The sequence below is a fragment of the Anser anser genome (assembly GCF_964211835.1).
Source record: "Anser anser genome assembly, chromosome: 1".
Taxonomy (NCBI): domain Eukaryota; kingdom Metazoa; phylum Chordata; class Aves; order Anseriformes; family Anatidae; genus Anser; species Anser anser.
In genome coordinates, this window is record NC_139720.1 from 113,200,359 (window position 1) to 113,223,304 (window position 22,946).

The 22,946-nt window shown below is 43.6% G+C and overlaps 1 protein-coding gene across 1 annotated transcript; it reads right to left on the minus strand.

Moving 5' to 3' along the window:
• Nucleotides 1–338: 338 nt before the first annotated feature.
• On the minus strand, nucleotides 339–3,736 carry ATP5PO (ATP synthase peripheral stalk subunit OSCP). Its single transcript, XM_083818069.1, has 7 exons — nucleotides 3,407–3,736; nucleotides 3,241–3,291; nucleotides 3,045–3,155; nucleotides 2,641–2,770; nucleotides 2,412–2,524; nucleotides 820–906; nucleotides 339–518 (listed from the first exon to the last, which is right to left on the minus strand). Exons 1-7 carry the CDS (start codon nucleotides 3,572–3,574, stop codon nucleotides 405–407), a joined length of 774 nt encoding a protein of 257 aa, XP_083674195.1. The 5' UTR covers nucleotides 3,575–3,736; the 3' UTR covers nucleotides 339–404.
• Nucleotides 3,737–22,946: the final 19,210 nt, after the last annotated feature.

Below are 22,946 nucleotides of genomic sequence, written 5' to 3' on the forward strand. Positions count from 1 at the left end.
GAGCAGCTGTTCTCACATTTTGGAAGGAATCTCCTGGTTGCAGTTTCAGCATCAGCTCTTCCCATACAGAGAAACAGCACATGCAGCAGCAGGATCATCGAACTGCCATCCTGACAACTTCCTGCACGGGAGTTTTCCTTGGAGACTGACTGCAACTCTGTGACCACATTTATCAGCTCATAGAGTTACTCTCTGTATCCTCCAGAGCAACATTCTGTCACAGCTCTGTCACAGGTGAGCTGTGTCACCAAACATTCAGTGAAGACTGTTAAACTCACCAGTTTCATCATCCTTCTCCCCTTGCTGTGTTTTGGAATCAAAATACTTGAAACCATCTATTCGAGAAGAAATAATTTTATTGTTTCCACCTTATAAGTTTCATTGTGAATGGACAGGACAGCTTGCTAGACAGTCTCTCTCATGATTTTGGTGAGTTTCTGGATCTTTGTCTTTGTTGACATATCCACATACTTCTCCCCAATATTGACAATCATTCCACCAAGGACCGAAGGATCAGTCTAAAGAAGAAATATTGAACAGGAGTTCCATTAGCAAAAATTTGCTAACCTAGTATACAATTTTTACATTTGTAAAAAGAGCCTTATTTACAACAATTTTGCAGACGCTACATTCCAAAGTTAAGATTTTAGTAATTAAAGCATCATCAGGTCTAAAAGAAAGCACAGAAGTGTATTAAATAAAATGAATACACACCATATTTTTATCGTTTGTTCCTTTTTAAAGAAAAAAGATCAGAGAGAGAGAAGCCCAATTTAATATTAACTTGATTAAATATATGTATAAATCAGAAATCCGTACCTTGGTCTCCAGCTTCAAGACCTCTCCCTTCGCCAAGAATCCGTTCAGAGCACTTTTTAGGTCAGTAAGACTGGCATCATCCAAGGGCTGAAAGATTTGAACAGAAGACAAGGAAAGTGAAGGACTTCAAAAAAAATCAAATGATATAATGAGAATGCTAATTTTTCTCTTCAGATTCTTATAATGAAAGGCACTTCCAGGAAGGCAGAGTAAGCAGCCTTCTTGGACAGCAATAACCACATGACAGCACAGATTGTGTTCTCTGAATCCGTATTTCTAGCAACAGCTTAATGTTAACATCTTCAGAAAGCAAGCATATTTACTTGCCAAACTGAGCACTCAACAGAAGACCTTCACAGCATCATTTAGGCTACATAAGAAAAGATAATTTTTGCTGTTTCTAACAGTTCAGATTATCTGCTTAAGAAAAAAGTTTGACAAAGCACGGGACAGCGACTCAGGACACGGGCAGAGAGCACCCAGCCCTGCTGCTCTCAGCTAAGTACACCTCTCTCCATCACCATGGAGGAACTCTGCATCCCTGGGGGAGAGGCACTGTGAAAACGCCCTTGCGTTCCCAATGAGCTGTTCATACATCACTGTGACAGAAATGGAAAATATCTCACAGAGGAGCAATGGTATTGCATTACCTGAAATGTAAATAATTTCTATTTAATAGCTAACTGTTGAGAGCTAAAAGAAACCATCACCACCACCACCAAAACAGGCAGCAGGAGAGTAACTTTACTTATGAATTATTTGGGAAAATTCATGAAAAGGTTTACAAAGGCTTTTGAGTTTACACATCCCTGAAGGCTATCAACTAGATTAACAGTCTGTGCTTGTGGCCTACAGAGAGCCAGTCACCCTGAGATAGGTGAGTCTTTTTACTTAGTCCACTAGGCAGTTCATTTTAGCCCCACTCAAGGGCAAAAGAGTTACTTTACATACACAGCAGGCAAGCTTCCTGCTGTAACAGACCTGGGCATGGATCCATCACCAAAGAAATTACTCAAGTGCCAGAATCCCCACATCTCCAGCCTTAACTTTACAGCTTACAGAGACATCATCTTCGCTCTCACCTTTATAAGCATCAGCAAAAAGCGTCTGCCTTTGAAAAAATCCTCCTACAGCTCCAGAATTAGCTACTTGCCCAATAACTGCATGCAGCAAATTAAGTAGCTGCTTCTTGTGAAGCACAGTACCAAACACCACAGGCATTTTTAGTCCTCAGCTATCTGCCTTGCTCTAGCTAATAGCTGATCTGTTAGCTCTGACCTGATCAGTACCATCTTGGTGACAGAAATAAGAGCAGAGGCAGACAAGGCTAACTTCTATCAGCCACTGGGTTCACACATAGGAAAGATGTTACCTGTTAAGCTGATACAGGAGGAACACATTTAATTGCTGACCAACAACTTTTGGATATCAAAACGCTACTTGCAGAGAGACTTTCATCCTAGGAGAGGTGAGATTTTTTCCTCACTACTCACACAGCAAGACGCTTATATTACAGAAAGCGAAATAAAACTAAAGAGGTCTGCCTTTTATGTCACTATCTGCTAGGGTCAACCTAGAGATTCCTGACCTACCTGTGCAGTGGTGACCGTGCACAGCACCTCTCCTCGGTACGCGCTCATGATCTTCCCAAAGGCAGAAACAATGCCTGGAGTGTAGCGCAAGCGACCGTTTTCAGCAAGCAAGTCTGGAAGAGGTAGATGTATTGAAAGGGTTTAAAGCAACCACTAGAAGCAGATCTGGTTAGCTACCAGTAATAACCGGTAGCCTTGGATGTTTTTCAAAATTCAAATGATTACTCACTCATCAGGTTGACAGTAATAGGGGACATCTTCTCTTTTGCTAAAGCATCATTTACAGCTTTTTGTTTAACTGTGCTCTTGGTATGAGGGTTCATAACAACACTGGACAGTTTGGGGTCCTTCAAAAGAGTCTAAGAGGACACACGTGCAACGTTATAAAAAACACAAGTTCTCCAAGCCCAAACAAACCGTCCAAGTGGGCAACAAGGTCACTCCTTGAGCAAGCCCGAAGAGATGAGAAGCATGCAGGTGGGACGACGACAGCCCCAGGTGCAGCTCATTTACGGGAGGTTTCTTTTAGGGGTGATGCTCCTCCTTCCCCGCCTGGGCCCACAGACCCACCTCCCTCCCACCAGGCAGGGCCACCCCGACACCCGGGGCGACGCGGGGCGCCGGGCTCCTTACCCACACGCGGAGCAGCTCCTTCTCCACCTGCTCCAGCTTCTTCTGCTTGGTGGCGGCCGAGTACAGCGCCGTGGCGTAGCGGCCCTCCAGCCCGTACACCTGCACGGGGGGCTGCGGGCGACAGCGCGGCTCAGGGGAGCCCCGGGACGGGGACGCGGCGGCTCCGACCCGCCCCCCGCACCCGCTCCCCGCTCACCTTGACCAGCTTGGACACCGGCCTCGCCGCCGACGTGCTCAGCTGCCGCACCTGCGGGACGCACAGCGGTGGCCTCGCACCCCCTCGCCGCCTCCCCTCGCCCCGCACGGCGAGGGAAGAGCCCGGCGAGAGCCCCCACCAGCCCCCCGCCGCCCCCCGCCATCACCTTCAGGGCCAGCCCCGCCGCCGCCGCCATTTTGTCCGCCCGCCCGCCGCTCGAGGTCACGGCGCCGCCCGGCCCCGTGTGGAGGCAGCGCGCAGGCACGGCGGCCGCACCGCCCCCTCTGCTGCCGGGCGGCCCGCCGGGGGATGTAGTTCTGTAGTTGTGCGCCATCGCTGTCCTCCCTCAGCGCTGTGGGCGTCCTTAGGTACGGCGCCCTCCGAGCAGCCTCGGCAGGCCCGGCTGGGAGAAATAGCCGAGGGCTTCGGCGCCCCGCAAGCCCGCGGGGTGAGGCCAGGCTTTGGTGGCTGTGCTGCTCGGTGGAGGAGGCGGTTGTGCCCGGCTCAAGGGCAAACGAAGTGGCTTTCCTCAGGAAAACCCGCGGGCAGGGTCTGTGTGGGGGTCTCGACCCAGCACCTGCCTGCTTTGCCCGTCATAGGTCTAGTGACAAGCTGCCCGCAGCCCTCGGGTTGCTTGGGGCTGTGCTGGTGGAGGGGAGGCCTGCGGGGCTGCAGCCCCTCTTTCGGGGTCACCCCACGTCCCCCCTGCCGCCCCAACCCCTTCCTCGCTTCCCACAAGGGTCCTGTAGTTACACAACCCCACATCCCTCCCGTTGCCTGCAGAGAGCAAGCCTCTCGCAAATTCTGCAATGGAGAAAATGTCCCCACGTTCCCCGCAGATGTTTCTGCTGTCCTCTAACGTGGTGAAACTGCCTCTGAAATACAACGAGCTGTTTCCTCCCCTCAGATAAATTAGGTCCATATATCTTCTGGGACAAAGAGATCTTCCAGGTAAAGCACAGTGTAGGTAGGCAGGCTGCATTTCAGCTCTGACTTTGCCAGAGTCTCCCAGTGCGACCTTAAGCAGCTCGCTCAGCTCCTGCTGAACTGTCTTCAACAATTAAACACGTTCTCTCCCTGATTATTCCGTCTTCTCTGTAAACTGAAAGGATCAGCTGCTCACAGAGCTGTTTCAAAGTTTTAGTAATTATTTTCTGTGGTGTGAGCAGGTCAGGTGGAGGTGGTATTGAAATACGAAGCATTGCATTAATGGCAAGCATGCTACGTAAGTATGCAGGGCAGACTGGGAACACTAGATGTTGCTGTTGCTGCAAATTGAAAAATTAGTGCTCGCTAAAGCTACATCAAAGACAGAGAATTAGACTAGCACTCTTTAGGAAATAGAGTCTGAATAAGAAAGCTGGTATAGCATCCCATCAGAAATAAGATGCTATAACCAATATGTGTTATTCTGGATGCTGGAATTCAGCGCCTGCAATCGCCAGTTGTATTTGCTCTGGGGACGTTCAAAGCCACAAGTATAGTTCATGATAGCTTTTACCATTCTAACACCATTCTTCTTGATATTTTTAATAACTACAATACTAAGAAAAACACATCTAAAATGAAGAAAATGCTTTGTTTCTCTTTAAGGAAAAACATACATTGTTTATTTTTTGTGGTAATGTGCATACACTGAAACTTGGGAAAATTACAGAGAATGCATTTGTTTGAAATGGGGTCCTGTATCCAAAATTTCATTAGAGTAACTCTGAAACACTCTACGATCTTTTAGCACTCCATGATCTTTTAGCCACTATCCATCATATTTGAGCAGTTGTGACAGTCCAGTGAAGTTCCCACTGACTGGAAAAGAGGAAATATAATGCCCATTTTTTAAAAGGGAAAAAAGTAAGACCTGGTGAACTACAGGTCAGTTAATCTCAGCTCTGTGCCCGGCAAGATCATGAAGCAGATCCTCCTGGATCCTATGCTAAGGCACATGGAAAATAAGAAGTTGATTGTTGACAGCCTCATTTTTTTTTCCTTCTACAAAGCATTTGAACTCCCTGTAGTGCCTCTCATCATTTGACATTTACCTCTGTCCCTTGTTTCAGTGTGTTCATGTAGGTCCAATACCACTGAGCACTCAAGCACGTACTCCAATTACAAGCTCCTCCCTGAGAAACAGCTGGAAGAACATCCACTTGCAGGTCTGTTGGTTTATGTGGAGGTCAGTGCTTGTGGCATTGTAAGCTCAGAGTACTCATTCTTAGGAAATATATTGATATTATAAGCATCATAACAAGCATTCTCCTGCTGAGACAGACTAGATTGAAATCCTACTAAATATATCCTCTCTACTTCTATTTGAGAAATCTTCAAAATAATTTGAGTTTAGATTAATTTAAACACACTCTGGTGCTTATTGAAGACATGAACTTCACACATGCCCAGCAGCCACAGAGCTCACTGTAATCAGCACTTTTAAGTCTCTAGAAAGAATGTGATAATTCTTTATTATTCTAGCAGTGGGGATGTGTTTCAAGCAGGGCCCAGCTGCATGAGCCATCATAAAACTCATAGTAAGACAGACCATTCCACAGAGAGCTTGCAGCACGTAGAGGTAGAATGAGATGAAGCTTGTAACAACACATCTGGTGTCCTCACGATCATGAGAGCATATCTGTTTATTTCCACAAAATATGCCAAACTTAGCCTCCACCAAACTATGGCCAACTCCTTCAAAAAACACATGAAATACCAAAAACCCCTCCAGTAATTAAACTAATGACTCAAAATCTTTAAGGAGGTTAAGAACACGAAGTGCTTTAGACCCTCACCTTGAAAATCACCTGAAACTTTAGCTTTCGCCCTGTCTGGAGCGCTCCTCTGCACCTGCTAGCCCGTAATTGCAGCCAGCTGTTTCCCTTTGGCTGAGCCTGGTATTCCCATACTCAGCATGGGAGGGTCCCAGAGCAGCCGGGGTGTAGCTGCAAACAAGTTCCTGACCTCTGCAAAAAGTTTATTATTTACAAGAAACAGAGGAGACTTCCACTCACAGTGCTCAAGTTAGGTTCAGGGAACGTGGCACAGAAATCTATGACCTACCTCACCTCTCTGTTGCTACTGTGGTTTTGCTCCTGTGGCTGCTGGAGGAAGCATTTTTTTTTTTTTTTCTCCTTTCAGGGGCTGCCCTTTTCTTCCCCAGAAGCAGTGAGTGCTCCTGCTGAATCTAATTCATTTGGTTGTTTTTCGTACCTTTGCCCTGCAAACTGTTCTGCATGGGCAGGTAAGTGCAAATGCTCTGTCACACGGGCTCCCTGGGGACTAAGCCGTCGCAGGTGGAGTGACCCGCACACTAAAACCTAGCTGCCTAGGCAAGACCTGACTCATTTTGCCATTAACAAAAGCGTTTTTCACTCAGTAACAGCAGGCAGAAAACATTTTCTTTTTTTTTTTTCCTTCCAAACTGGCGAGAACGATTGTAAAACCACATAGATTGTTAGGGGAATTCAGAATAGGAGCAGCAGCCCTATTAATTGAGTTAGGATGCTGAACTCACTGACCTCAGCATCAGAGCACTCTACTGAAAATTATTTGTAGGGACGTTTGCAAAACCAAGCACCTGTGCCTATATTTTCCTGCCCACCAAAGAGGATTTCCATCTAGCACTGCTATATGATAAAATGATAAGTCATTAGGATGTTAATGTGCCACGAGCACCCCAGAAGTATCACATGTATGATAGTTTATTTTCTGTGCTGCCCTAGTAATCTGTTGTAAAAGGGAAAGAAAACCACAATTAAGTACTTCTAGCTTCATTGGCAAAATGTCTGCTCTGAGTCTCTCTTAGGATAATCTAATAAGCCTGAAAAATTGAGGTTGAGCTATGACATGATTTTAATAGATCAGCAAAATAGGCACTAATCAACAAGGCCTTATACTAGAGAAGGTGATGAGGGCTCACATGGACATTTGACCATTTTAGAAGATGTCCACAAAATATTAGTTGTAAAAATAACTTTTTCTGGAAAATATACAAATAATTGGCATGTTCTGGTGTAGGTAAGTGCTAACAGTTGAGCTTTGCCATCTCACAGATTGGCAGAGTAGCAGCTAGAACATTGCGCTGGGACTCGGGAGAGTTGGGATCTATTTTGAGCTCTGCTTTGGGCCTGCTGATTGGCTTCTAATTATTCTGCACCTCAGTTCCCCCATCTGTAAAAAAGGCAAGAATGAGACCAACATCCTTTACAAACAGCTTTAAATTCGGTCGATGAAACACGCTTTATTAATAGCAATGATACCTTCTCACACACGCTGACATTAAAAAAAACCTGTAAATTCACAACTGTCAGTCAAATTATGGTAATGTGCAAGTGGCTATGGAGAAAATAAAGTAGAGGAGGACCTTCATGCCTGCTCCATTACCGCTGTGGAAAGTGGGATGTTAATCCTTGTCCCACCTCTGGAGTCAGAAAGGCAACAAGTGCAGGGAATTTGAGGTTTTGGTCCATGTACTGGAGGTCTGTCACAGGAACGACCACTGAACCGGCAGGCTCAGCAGAGATCCTTGACTGAGCAGGCCTAGAACATGAGCCACCATTTCACCAGAGATAGCTGGCAGTCTAGGTACCTCTTTAACAGGATTAAAAGTGCACCTGTAAGTGGAAAACATCTCTCCCTTCAGTTTAAACTTGTGCCAGATACTGGCTTGAGTCGTACCAGGGTAAGTCTCTGAAATGTTCACGTCAGTGGTTTTTCTGCAGAGCTGAGACCCCGGGCTGCCATCCACTTGTCATGTGTAGGTCTTTGTATCTGCCTTGAGCTGAAATCAGCTGTCCTGTGTGTGGATGCAGGGATCTTGCCGAACAAACATATTGCAGCGTTCTGTATCAGACAGATGCCTCGGCAGATTCTGGTTATGTATTAGAGCTACAGCTTGCTCGTTGCCACAAGAGGGAAGCCAATACTAATAATATAACTGCGTTCATGTAGTAACTATGGTTATTGTGGCAAGATTTTTATCCATTTCAAGGCTGTTGCATGTCTCCTCTTTCCTTGTAGCAAACTTGCATTTGATCGTATGTCAGCAACTGAGAAACATTATTCCACATTCCATTTGCTCAATGTCCTGTGAAATGAATTTCATGGATTTGCCTGCGTCGTTTGAACAGTGCATACATAAACCTGAAAGAGAAAGTAGGGACGAAACTGAGCTGGTTGTTTTCATAGCAAATCTGAACAGTCCACATGCAAGAAAGGGGAAATTTGGTGGGCACGGCAGTTGGTAAAATAAAGAAGGTGTTTTCCCTCATTTGGCTGAATATGGAAAGTTTATTAAAGAGTATTCAAGGAGCCGCAGACATAACTATTTCTAGTAGCTCTCGCCCTGTAGTAATGATAACTGAATTCAGCAAGTCTGCTGACTCTCTTTAGCCTGTTCTGCAGTGTTTGTGAGCACCTTCTTTACAGATTCATTTATTCTGGTGAGCCTGATCTCATTTACTGTGCTACAAACCGGAGTAACTGCTGGTTTCAGGAACTTCATTGAACCACTTATCTTGTGGTATGTTATCTGTGAAAGTCACCCTTGTTTAGATCACATGTCTACGGCTCAAATCTGATAGGTCAAGATTTGTTATTACATTTCATTCCGCAGCCAGACTCTGTAGTATGTGCACAGCCTTTGTAAGAAAGGTCTTCAGAAAGTGGTGAAAGCAGAGCTTTTGCGTATGGGAATTTGAAAAATAGTCTGGGTGTAACAGGGATTCATCAATCACATTTCTTTGGTCGATGCTTTCCTGGTCTGCCTTCTAGATTGCTGCAAGATAGAAACACACGAGAGAAGATTTCTGTAGAGCACTGCTGGCATATGACAATGGTTAAAGATCATAATTCTTGGTATTTGGAAGTCATGATTTGGCTTGTGTATTTTTTGAGGAACAGCAGAACTGTGAAGCCAGAAGCACTGCAGAAAAGCACGTATGTTGAGGCTTCCTGGGAAGCCCCCTAGGGTGTTCCCTGCAAGTGCAGGAGAGGGAATTGGGGCAAGGTTATGAAAGTCACAGACATAGATTGCAGTCCCCAAAGGACCTTTGCATAACTAGCTTCTTTGTTAAAGGATTTTTTTAAAAAATATTTTAGGAACATTTGATGATATATTGGATATTTTTTTCTCCTCCCCCGTCCCTTTAGAGCAGTCATACCTTACAGTGTATTCCTAAAGGTACTGCTGGTCTCATAGAAATTGTTAAGCTTAAAAGGGGAAACCTAGCTGGAAATATTGTAATCCCCCAGGTGGACAGACACCTTTCACAGACCCTTAGAGTACATTGTCCTTCCCATACTACTTTTGTTTCTCCTTTCCTTCCAGTGCTGTTTCAGGCCCCAGTCCTGCAGGTATATATGCATGTGTTTAAGTACGTGAGCAGTCACACTGCCTCCAGTGAGAATATTCACATGACTAAAGCCATGCGCTTGCATAGGGATTTCCCGAATCAAGGGCATGAAAGGAAATGGCCAGGTTAAAAATAATGGGTTGGTTTTATCCCTGGTGTAATGCCTTTGACACTAGTGGAATTATACAGGGGTCCAATATGTCCAAACAGAGGACTGCCTTCAGCTCCCTCACCTGCCTGTTTCTGTATCTGTATTTATGGCATAATCAAAGTCAATCCTCCATTCCCCAGCTTTGGGCAGCTGAGGCTGGGGGGTTTCAGATCACTTTGCACCATCAGGAGCTGCTCTCCTTCAGCACAACATCTCCTGAGGTGCCAGGTGAGACTGCCCCGCAGAGCTATTAGAGATGTGCCTGTGGAGCTTCACCAGAGCCGACGATCCACACGTCCCCACTGCCACGGGGCAGGTCTTGCCTCTCCTGCCACTTGCCTGCTCCTGGCTGATGCTGAGCCCTTCTGTGGCCTTAGCAGGAGCTGCTGGTCTTGGGGCAAGAGACCCTCTTTTCTTGGTTGGTGTCTTGGTTGTTCCACTTTGTGGCCTCCTGCACCAGCGCTGCTTTGCTCTTTGTGGGCGTTAAATGCTCCAGGTGAATGCTCGCACTTGAAATCAGCTGGTATGGAAACACAAAAATAATAATAAAACAAAAAGAGTGAAAAAAAATAAAAGGGTTTGTTAGGTTTAGAAGAAAACCCTCTTAAAAACGCTTCTCCTTCCTTTCTGTGGCCATCCTGCTTTGTGCCTGTGTGGTGTTCAGGAGTCCCCCAGCTATGAAACTCCAACCTGGGACCCATGCGTGCTCACACACCTCTGTGTGTGCTGCTTTTGTGCAGCCATGCATAGCTTTCTTCAGGCCAGCAAAAGCACCTGCCGTACCTGCCGTACGTACCACCCAAACACTCCTTCGTGTGGGACAGACCTCCAAAGGTCAAAAATTATGGAGCCATGAGAGAGGGGAGCAGCAAGGAAAAGAAAAAAAAAAAATCACAACAAAACATCTATCATCCAGGGCTCATGACTGCTTTGACAAGATCTATCTTTAGTTATAATAGTGAGTCACATCATTGTGATCCGACTTTACGGCTAGTTTGAGGTATGAGCCAGGCCATGGGATTGCGAGCGAGAGCGAGAGCATCACGGGATGCAGCTGTAAAATTCCACTACTCTCTAAATCAGGTTCGAAGAGCATTAAGAAACAGGAAGCAGGGAGGGGAGGGGTGCATGTATATATATATATATATATATATTTTTTTTTTTTTTCCAGTGGAAAATTATTGCAGTGCGCAGCGCATCGTGATGCAGCTCATCAGCGCAGCGAGCGCGGCGGAGGAGACGTCTCGGCAGACGGATCCTGAGCGAAGCAGGCACCTCTTCCCGCACCGCTCGGGGTGTGCAAAGCGTCACGTCGAGCCCACCCTGCCAGCCACCACGAGCAAATGCAGGATTTTCGTGGCTGGTGCCGTGTCTCCTAGCAACATTGCTAGGCAGCACGCTATACATCACGCGCGGCGCCGGCTACTACGGTATAGCGGGGCCGTTCCCAGCTCTTTTTCTCGGCTATAAAATATTAATTTTCTGCTCGCAAAGGGGAGGCGGCACCTGCGGGTCGAGAGGTGCTCCCTCCCGGGTGGACGCGTGCAGCTCCCGTTGGCTGTCACGGGAATCACGAGCAGCCCCAGGCTGGGCTGAGCTCCTGGTATGTAAAATGTGGGTGTGATTCCTGAGATATAAACACTTTCTGTGCCTGAGGTGGGGTACAGGTTGGCTTTGGCATGAATAAATACATAAATAACCAGGCAGTGAAGATTACCTCCCCGCTCCCCTCTTTCCTTCTTTGACTCGTATAAGCAGATCCTGATGCGAGGACCACATGTTTGTGTACACAAAGAGAGGGAAATTTCACCGACATTGGGAGATTTTTTTTTGAGTCTCCTCCACACCAGGGCACCGTGGATGAGAGCCCGTATCACAAACGCCGGTGACAATTTTCTAGATTGATGGGTGTGATTTCAGCAGAGACTGCCTGCCAAGCCCCCTCCCCGAAATGATTGCATAACCCAGCTGTTGCATGCGCAAAAAAGAAAAAAAAAAGGAGAGAGGGAGAGAAAAAAACAGTCCTATTCTATAAGAAGTGGAGCTGTTATTACAGCAGGTAAACAACAGAGAGCCTGATACCCAGAGCTGCAAAGACAGTATCTGCAGCACATTTCAGGTGTGCAGACCTAGAATAGGAGCTGCTTTGTTCGAGGGCAAAAGGAGCCTCTTGCAAAGGGTCTGCCCAGGACAGGGTTTCAATAAATCTCTGGATCTAAAACATTCATTTTTTGGACATATTGTTACTCACAGTGTTACCAGGTGGCAAGAAGGGAGGGATGCAAAAGAGCTGGTAAAAGGCAACAGATCGTTTCTGGTGTCTGAACGCTGTGTTTTTCTTCTGCACGTCAGCGGAGAGACTCATTGTTTAAGCCAAAGCAAAGAGGGAAGCAAGAGGGGAAAACCACACTGTCAAAATACACAACGGTTTGCGAGATGAACAGCTGCATCGCCCCTCATCTACGCTTGCAGTTATGGTAGCACTGACGGAGTCAGCAAAACTGCGTTTTGTCCTACAATTCTTATTTAAGGGAGCCGAAATTTAGTTTTAGCTTAACCCATTCTGCTGCGGGCATATCTTACTGTATTTTGGGGTATATGGTGGAACCAGAGAAATCAGACTTCCCTACAACAGAGCGGTATGTCTTTGCCCTACAAACTTCAGAGGGGTACAGCGACTGCAGTTCGATACAGAAAGCATTCTCGCAGTGTTCAGCGACATTTGTCCATCAACAGAACAAAGAAAGCAGCAGAATTTCCATTTCATGTTTTTCACGAAATCACAGCAGACTGAAGTGAATTTGGTGTCCAAGGCTCAGGCTCCGTGGTCTTTGTCTGTGCATAAGGCCGATTGGATCCCAGGAGAAGATGCTCAGAATTTGCAATGAGAGTAGTATCTGAATGTAGCACTTTGAAGTGATAACTACTACTACAGACGAGTAAAATATCCCAAGTAAAATACCATTCCTCACATACCCATGCTTCAGGCATATCTACAAGCCTGTCCTGGTTTTGCAGCCATTTTTGCTGATGATATGAGAAAAAGGAATTTTTATCATCTGTCCTTTTCTAACTTGAAGGACTTTAATTTGAATGATTGCTCAGTTTTATTTATTTATTTATTTGCAAGACATTTCTTCCATAAAATGCTTTGACAAATATTGACAGCAGCCACAGTAAAATTTAAGGTGTATGAAAAATCTCCAGAATTTCACCCTCCTTTTGCAAATCTTTCTGTCACTACGCAAAGCTTCTCAGCTTAAGCACTTGACAACTGACGGAGCTATTATATTTTGGGGAATGAGGACCAAGTGAAAAACTACAAGGCCCATAACTGTGTGCATTCACTGATGCCTCAAGGGAGTGAACAGCCCAAGGCTTCCCCTTGTTATTCAAGCACAGACGTGAATTGTTCAGACAGATGCCAGTGACTGGCAGAGGAACACCAGACCCAGCACAGGTCTAGGACAGCGAGCGTGCCATGCCTGGTTCCTGCCAAAGCCACAACTTCAGCAGCAGGAAGGTACTTTGCTGGGAGCTTTAATGTCATTTACGCCCGCTGCAAGACCTCTGCGGAGTCTTAATTCAAATTTGACAATCTGTCTCAGTCCTTCCTGAGGGCTGAGAGTTATCACAGCAAAAGTTAAAAGATAAATTACATCTTACCACGAAACAGTGCCAAGTACAACACATGCAAGTGTCTAAGTCTGTGCAGAAAGCAGAAGAGTGTTATGCTGGGCAGGGGTAAAAAAAAAGAAGCAAGCTAATCTCTAATGACATTGGAAAAGAAAATAGCTGAAGGACTTTTTCTATCTGTGAGTTTCATGGTAAATACCACTCGGTATTTTGGTATCGTTAACATCTTATTGTTATGATTACTATTAAGCAGCAGCCCTACCTACTTTTGCCTGCGTTTTCTGGGCATGTCTCTGCGTTTTACAAGTTAGAGGTTGTGCTAACAGCTGGAAATATTGTATCATCATTTCATTACCACCTGGCTTGAAGAGAAGATCATCCAGTAATTGGGTTTTGTAGGCATCTGCTGAGATAAAGTAAGGGAGGAGGCTGCTACAAACTCTGCTATAGTTACTGTGAAACTACATTTATTTTGTTAAAAAAGCAACACTTCTACTTCCTTAAATTGATCATCACAGTTTTTTTTTTTTTTTCATCTCTCCTATTGATTTGCAAGAAATAGAGTTGGTTGGTTTGTTTCATGCCACAAGAAATATCACAGTCTTCTTTCTCTCCAAATGACTCAGGGTCAATGTAACCTGTAAAAACAACTCTAACAAAACAAACTTTTTGCAGATAACCCACAAGAACTAAACCCAGTGCAGGTCTCTTCCAAAAACTAACTGCATATTTTCCTTTCCTTTACATCTATCTTTACTTGCATGTGTATATATAAAAGAGACAACATACAGTTATATTCAGAAGTGGAGGAGTTTCATCCACATAAAGTTGTGGATGAAAATGTGATATGTCAGAGAGGTTACATGTCACCTACTTTGCCTGGAAGAACTCTTGCAATGAATATAATTGGGAGAAAAAGTGAAAAACACCAGTGTTTTTCAACAACAACAACAACAAAAACAACAATGGTGTTCTTAGCTGAAAGACAATCTGATCTTGAAATAAAAGGTGTGATAATATGGATGCACTAAAGGGCTAGTCAAAATAGTTAAACCTATTTGAACCATCATGATCACTTCATCAGACTTCCTGCAAAATTCACACCATCGGTCCTTAGTCTACAATTTCTACCTCCACCCTCTAACTACTGCTTGAACTACAAATGACTGCTGAGATGGTTTTCATTTGTTGTTTGTTTTAAATGGTACTTGCATTTTGCCTTGCACTGTTGATTTAGTGTTACAGAGTAGCCCCCCCGCCCCTGTTTGCTGACAGTAATATGCACAAAGGCTTTGTTTGCAAAGTTGTATTTTAAATATTGCTGAAGAAGTCTCACATTTTTTGTTTATTTTTATGTATGTCTACTTTTATTTATCCATATTTTATATTAAATATTTATGTTTATATTTCAAATTGCAGTGAATTGAAAAATGAAGAAAATCTTGTGTTTTGTTTGTTTATTTGTTTGAAGAAATAACCTTCCTAAGCAGACAAGAAAATAGACGCTGAGAATTTTTGTGGATGTAGGCATTTTAAGAGGTTTTTCCTTTTTTGAGTGAGGGGAAAATTGAAATAAAAATAGTATAACTCCTTCCTCTAGTCAGTCATTTTTAATACCAGAGTCTTAAAATCTGGTTTGGAAGATGAACATTCATTACAGAAATATCTAAGCATGCATTTTTTTTGCACTGGTCCTGGATAAGTGACAGTAACACCCTCTTGAATATTTTTCCAATACATGGGAGGCTGCTGATTGCCAGTTCATAGATGCTGGGGCCATTTTGTTTGTTCCTTAAAATCGTGTTAATGTTGCTGCCATCTCGCAGTAACACACCATGCTGTTGCTAACTAAGAATTCACTGGAATGCTCAATTATTGAAAAACAGTCTCAGAAATCTTTCTGATTCATGAATGTAGCTGTACGGATTCGGGGTAATAGCAACACGACTGTAGCCAGCTTACTGTGTGTCAATTAATCTGTTGTTTTAGCCTGGATGAGTAATGCGATCTAGCTTTTGATATTATTCTGTTGTGCAGCATAGTAACATTTGTGCTCAGGTGTAACGTGAACCCGCTGCTGATAGCGTGGCAATGAAAGTGATGCCATTCTGTGCTTTAGTCAGCATGTTATTGTGTGTCTTATTCCAGATAATTGTACACCCATGTAATATATCTTATGTAGTCAACACTTTTTTTTTTCTTTTTTTTCTTTTTAGATCAAAAAAAGAGAGTCTGATTCTGATCTCACCCCCATGAAAATCACAGGTAATTTAGTTAGAGCCAATGGAGCTGCAGTGCCCAAAAATTAATGAAGAGCTTGAAGGATTAACCTGTGCTTTAATTTACACAGCAGTGATGATCCTGCAAGTTCATTCTCTTTGTTGGTGTGAGGAGGACAGACAAGAGGACAGAAGTTTCCAACTCCTTGCCCGGGCTCCCTGTCACATAGCCCATAATTTGGTGCTGACTCTTCTCCCACTGACTCCTCCTCTCTAAATCTGCCCTCGATGAACTTTGTGGTCGTCTTTCCAGCCTTCACAGTCTGCTAAAACATATGCTAAATTCTACATTCAGGTTGGAGAGGATTTTTTCATCTTCAGATTTCAAAAGCTATCCATGGCACCTGATTATCACAGTCATTCTTTCCTTCCTCTCAGGCGTTTTCACCTTCTCCCATAGCTTCGGCTTGTATTTGATGAGCAGTGACCTCTTCAGGGGAATTTCATTCAATTTGTATTTAAAGTGTCTTTCAAACCACTGAGATGGTCTAAATAATAATAACCAAAAAAAGTAAAAATTAATATTTGTGAGTTATATGCTGTAATCCACAAACAGCTCTGAAGAGCAAGTCACAAGAACCAGGGCTGGGAAAATCTGTTTGCTCATCAGCCCCTGTCAGTGTTTAGATACTTCTCTACAGGATATTGTCAAGTGCTTTTTCCATCTGATGATGGTTAACTGTCCTGTTCCGGCTGGCCAGATTAAACATTCCCATGTGGGTTCCCGTCGAGGGGGCTGTCTATTGCAATAAATGCTGTGAATACCCTTGAGCTCAGCTCGCCTTCTCTGGGCTTTGCTGCCTTGTTGGATGGTGCCAGCAAAGGAAAATCAATACAGAACACTTAAAATTGCTGGCCAGAGGTCTGGAATAACTTCTGATGCAAAGAAGGAAGATAGAGACCCCGTTTCTGGGAGAAATTTTTCCAGTACTTAAATTTAAACGGGGTTAATTTGGGAACAGAAAGTTCTAGAATGGGCATATCTGTTTCCAGGAAAAAAGAAAAAAAAAGCATGTGTTTCTCAATCAGCTAAAATGTCCCTGGCCATATGTATTGGCATTCTGACACCTCTTTCCACACAAAACTATCCCTGGATGTAAGAGCGCAAGTAATTTTTTTGCTTAAAGTTAAGTCTAGAAATAAATCTTTTCAGGATCCAAATCTTGTTAAATATTTTGTGGTGCTGGTGTTTGATAGACTGGGTGGAAGAAAGCTTGCAAATTTCAGATGTGATAAATTAACTATTAGGAGGGAGAAAATGCTCTTTGAGTTTCCTTCTCTCTTCAAAGACTTTGTATGGACAAATCCTAAAGCTGCCGAATTGTAGGTAGTATTGAAACAGTGATGGTGGTTAACAACTGGAATGGCTGAAGTGTTAGAGGTAAAATGATTTAGAGAAAAAGCACTAAACAATGGCTGTTAGCGTGGTCAAACAAGAAAATACAGGTCAGATTTTTTAAGACTTCAAGAGAAGAATGTTTATTGAATGTTAAAAAGAATCTGTTTATTTTCATCAGAAACATAACGGTTAAAATCTGCCATTGTTTCTGTGTGTGCAACTTCCAATCCAAAATCATGGCTTTTACACCTTCAGATATACCTTTTTCCACCCAGAAATGTTGTGCTGTCAGAAAAAGAAGAAGGTAAGCATCCACTCTGAACTCCCAGCTGTCATGCAGATGTCCCAAGTCCCGTAGAAATGGCCACGGTGTCTGCGTTGAATAACTGTGCAAAGGATGTGCAATGAATCCAACGTGTCTGGGATGTGCTAAGCATCCTGCTCTTTGGCTGCAGGATTGATCTGTGTGCCCAAATCAAGTCCCAGGCTGTTCCAGCACTGCATGAACTCATTTTGTTGAGATTTCCCAGATGGAAAAATGGGAGCCTGAGGTGGATGGGCAAGTAAGAAAAAAAACCCTGTATGGGTCTTCTCACAAGCCTGAACAACAAATGGGTGAAAAAGTCACCACCGAGTATTTGTCTCTGTATATTTGCACAACTGTCAACCTGCAGGTCATGAGCTTCTTGTTGGTCTGTGACTGTTCCTGTGCAGTCATTGAAAGGAGTTGGAAGAAAGTGAGTCCCCCCGGCGTGGGGATCAAATCACTATAGAGGGATCTGCAGCTCCACTGGCAGTATTTTAGGGGTGAAAACTGGAACACCTTGAAAATACAGGTTAGGTTCAAGTGTAAAATGCTGGGGTGAGCCAGTGTGGCAGACCTTCCTGTGCCTGCTTGTAGAATTTGGCTTTTGGCAGAATTTGACGTTGTTTGATGTAGTTTTCTGTTTATATAGTTACGTATATACATATGTAAATATGTATACATATTAAGTAAATATGTATACATATATAAATAGTTATGTATATACATATGTGCATATACCATTTATACTTTAAAAAACTACGTAACATATACTATGAGGTATGTATGTGCACACATATATAAACATGCATACACGTACCTCAAACTGTACCTTTTTTACTTGCCTGCTCATATACACTTTGTATAAAACATGGAGAGAACAATAAGAAATGGTTCAAGGGACTCAAATGGCTGCAGGGCAGTGCTTGTCAGGAGATGGTTCAGTAAACACTGAATGAAGTGGCATCACCTGTGAAAGAAAAACACACAAGTCTTTTGTATTTACTTTTTTCCTTTCTTTTCTCCTCACTTTCAGACTATAATAGCAATAGCAGCCTTTATGTAGGGAATTTCATCTAAATAATGGCTAATGAGAGTTAATGAACTTCCACAATTTCTCAGTTCACCAGCTCCTCCCAGATGGTCACTAATTCCAGCAAATGCCTTGCACCTCAACTGCTCACTTGTTTCCTGGAAGAAGAGGCAACAGACCTTTAGTTCTTCAAAACGGCTGAGCCACTTTGAATCACACTGAAATCTTCTATCCAATTTTAGGCTAGTCAACCTTTAATCATGGCATGAGTGCTATGCTTTCTTTCGTTCCCTCCCCCCTGTTTTATAAGATATCATGTCTTTCATAAATGCAAAGAGAAACAGGATCATCGCTTTTAGTTCATCCTCCGAGGTCAGCAAATCACAGCTGACTCAAGTGTATCTGGTTCTTGTTCTCTCTGAAAGTAGCTATGACTGTGAGAGAAAGTAGTTTAAATTATTCAGATTACTCCTTGCCTGAGACAGTTCTCCTTACACCATGTTGTTTTTTTTTTTGGGGGGGGGGACCTATCAAAGCACTTGTGAGGAGTTGTTTTACAGAAGACAAGAACTAAGATGATGGTCTCACCCAAAGTCCAGAGTAGAGCTGGGAGCCTGCTCCCAGGGATGGGCTGAAATGCCCCAATCATTGCTCCACGAGGTGGGACAGCAGCGAAGCAGAAAAGGGTTTCCCAGGAGGCTGGCAGCGTGTCTTGTAACACTGGCCCATGTTCCAGTGGAGTTGTGGCTAGCTCTTACACAGCCACTATTGAAGGAATGCCAGTGTATATCGTTACAGGTAGGGATTTACTGCTCTCCGACATCTCTGTCGGTGTAAACGGAGGGTAATTTCACTGCAACAGCCATAAAATTGGTGAGAGACAGTACAACCCAGCCCACACTGTTTTTCAGATGAAAACAAGGGAATGTTTTGTTGAGAGGCATTGAAGATAAAAGTGGCCATTCATATTATCAAACTACAAAAATGAAAGAGAAAACAAATAGTGTAATTAGCGTTCATATTGCTATCATTCATGCTGACTGTTAGGAGCAAATGACAGGTCTTTGCTCTGCCGTCACCGGGAGCAGGAAAGGGGCCAGTTTCGCTCTCTGCTTTTTTGTTATTATTCTTACTATCTTAGTAGCACATTGATCAGAGTTTGTTGGCAAGTATGTGGTGCAGATCACAGGCATTCCTGGTGTTGTTTTATTGAAATGAGAAAAATGACATCAGGACGACTGTTGACCCAATGCGTTTGGTTGTGGGGTTTTTGTTTTGTTTTTAATCACGAAATCTCACTGAGCACTGACCAATTCTTTTTTAAACAAGATTGCTTCAGATTAAGCAAGAATAATACAAACATAACCATGCAGAGTTTGCTTGTTTTGGAAGCTCTTTTATTGAAGAGACATAGCTCACAAGCATCCTGCCAATTTGTCCAGTTTACCAGTGCGTTGGAGAAAGTGTATAGTTAACTATTTATTATGCCAGCTACTTATGCAATTATTTGATGCTCCTTGGTTCATCTGACCTTTAAAACTTACTTTAAAACACTTTTGATCAAGTGGAGCATTAAGGTCAGTTCCTCCTTTCATAGCAAAGTAAAGCCAGCCACTGCTGTGCAAGCAGAACTGGACCTTTTAAAGTATATCATTGCTTTACAAAAGGAAGAGAAGATTAATTTAAAAGTTAAAGACTAAAGGTAATGCAGATTTAAACTATGCTTCAGAGCCAAATAAGTGATGCAAATGTATGTCCAAATATAAAATGCTGTCATTTGGCCATATCATCATATGTCTTTTAATCTTGATCCTGGTTATTTTGGGGTGCTCCTGAGTAAAATTAGACGTGTGTGAAAACATGCAGAAATTGGCAGTCTTTTGGGTTCGCAGAAACAGACTGCCATTAAGAAGAGCACATTTCAGCCTTATGGACCACCTGAGGTGATTTTCAGCCATATAATAAGACTGAAATAAGATCTAAATGGCCAGGGGGTAAATGTTTCTCTTGTTCCACTCTTCACTTCCCCTTTCAGATTAAGCTCCCACTGACTTCATTGACAGTTTGTCTTAATGGAGAAAAATAATTGAATAAATCTCCAGGTATGACTCATACAATAGCTGTGTGATCCACCCAGATACAATAGCTCATTAGTCTATTAAAAAGAAAAAAAAAGCGTGACTGTTTTGTGTGATGTTATCTTTAAGGAGGAAGACTTTGCCCTTTGGCTGCTGTTGCTGGGAGAGCATTCACCTCCTGTCAATATTGTGGTATCAGATTGGGGCCTCGTGATGCCCTCCTTTTGGAGATGTGGAAGCTCAAAGTTTAGCAAAGTGGCATGTGCCTTTGCCTTGGCATTCAGTTATTGGATGAGAGAGATGGCTATTGGCCTTGTTGGCTTTGACCAGAGATGAATTCTACAATCTGAGTGGTTTCCTGCTAGGTCCTCAGTGGACTTTGAAGGTTGAACCAATTTTAAATCTCACAAATCATCCTTACTCACTCAATTGACTGAGTCGAGAACAAATTGTCAAGGTAGTAAAACACTTTCCATTTGTTTCCAGTCCATGTCCAATGATGTCATTAACACCTCAAGTCCTCTCACCCACTTCCAGTGCAGAGGCTCCCTCTTTTTCACCCCTTTTAGAGTTAGTGTTAATGCCTCCCACACCTCGTAACACACAGACACACATCCCTCCAGAGCAGAAGTAGGCCCTTGTTCTGGTTGCTGTATGGTTTTCAGGGTTGTGTGTTAGGTGCAGCACATAGTAGAGATGCCAGACGTCAGACAGATTCTAAAAGGTCCTAATTCTTATTTTGATAGCACAGCAAGTACCCTGAGCTACTAAAAAACAAAACAAACAAAACAAACAGAAAACCATGAAGCATAAAACGCTGAATACTTTTCCTGCCTCAGTTTTCTGCAGGATCCTTCACTTGTGGGTGCCCAAGATTCTTCTGCAGCTTTGTGCTTCTTCTCAGCACTGCCCAGCCCATCTTGGTCAGCTTTCTCTAACTTTGGATGGTCTGAAGTAGCATGAACCCATCCGGTCTTGAGAGCATTGACTATCTCTTACTCTCTTGGATCCCAGTGGATCTGGGAGACTCCCCATCTACTTTCTCACAGAGCTCTGTTGATTAGTGTCAGCATCTCGCTTCCTTTGCCATGTCTCAGGGCATTTGCCAACCCAGAACAGGAGAAAACTTGCTGCAGCTAGTCCTTATCTGAGTAGCAGAACGTTAGGATTTATTTACCAGTCTTGCATTGTATTGGTGCTTAGGAACATGGTTTAGTGGGTGACATTGGTGGTAGGGGGACAGTTAGACCAGATGATCTTGGAGGGCTTTTCCAACCTTAATGATTCTGTGACTCTATGAAATGATGTCGTCCTTGCCAGTAAATGGTGAGCTCCACAGCCACACAACGGTATCTCACAGCAGCTTGATGTTTCACAAGTTGTATACAAATACAAGACACAGGTTGTTTTACGTGTGCAAATATCAATGTGTGCAGTGGGAGATGGGTGTAGATACAATGAAACACCGTACATGAGTGAGTTCCTAATTATGACTTAGGAATTCACTCATGTACAGTGCTTCATTGTATCTGTAATGATCGAGGAGGGGTTATTCACTTAATGAACTAATCTGTAATGAGTCATAAGGTAAATTTAAGTAATTGCTCACTGTTTTGTGTAATATAAGTGGTAACCAAAGATTTATGGATAACTGAAGATCAGCTGCGTGATAGCAGTGAGCAATCTGATGCCATCACTATACATGTTGGGGAAGAGCAGCTGTTATCTGGCAAGGCAGCCGGTGCAGGTACATGGCAATGTGACGTGGCAGGGGAGACACGGGGCTGTGCTCAGAAGGGAAAGGTGAGGGCAAAGCCCCCTCACACCCCCCTGGTGCCGGCAGCATGGTGTGACTCAGGAATGATGCTGGTCCTTAGCAGCAGTAGCTGGGTTTCCTAAGGAACTGCCATTTGTGTAACCGCTGTCCTTCTCCTCTGCCTTCCCTACCACTTCTGTCCCTTGCGGCTAATTTCAGCTACGTGGGATAGAGGGGCTGGGTTTGCAGAGGTATTTCTTTCCTACCAGTTTCATGGAAATCAGAATCAGGAGAGCGAGAAGGTCAAACTAACGCATCACCACCAAGTGATTTGCTGGCTGGTGAGCCCATGTGCAGCCCTGAACTAGCTGCACTGTGTGCTGCTTCTTCCTTGATAGGGATCTCACAGGGAAAGCTGCAGTGAATTGGTTTGGGTAGGGGATAAAGGACAGCAAATGGTAGAAAAGCTGTTTTTATTCATCCCACTGGTTGTATAATAAGGTGTGGAGTTTTCCCATGTGATATTTTCCTTCTCGGTATTTAATAATTCTAATAAAATGATTTAATTAAGGGCTTCAAGAAGCCGATCTTAAGGAGTTTCCCGAATCTATAGTCAATCTTTCCTGATATTCAAGGAAGTACAGTAGAATGAATTGGAACTGGAATTTTGGGCCTTTAGAGAAGGGCCCCAGGTGTGTGCTTTGGAGATGGGTCTTATTTTTCTCAAAATCGGTGTGTTTTCAGATCCAGAACTCTGGCCTCTGTCGGACTGTAATTTTTTCCTAC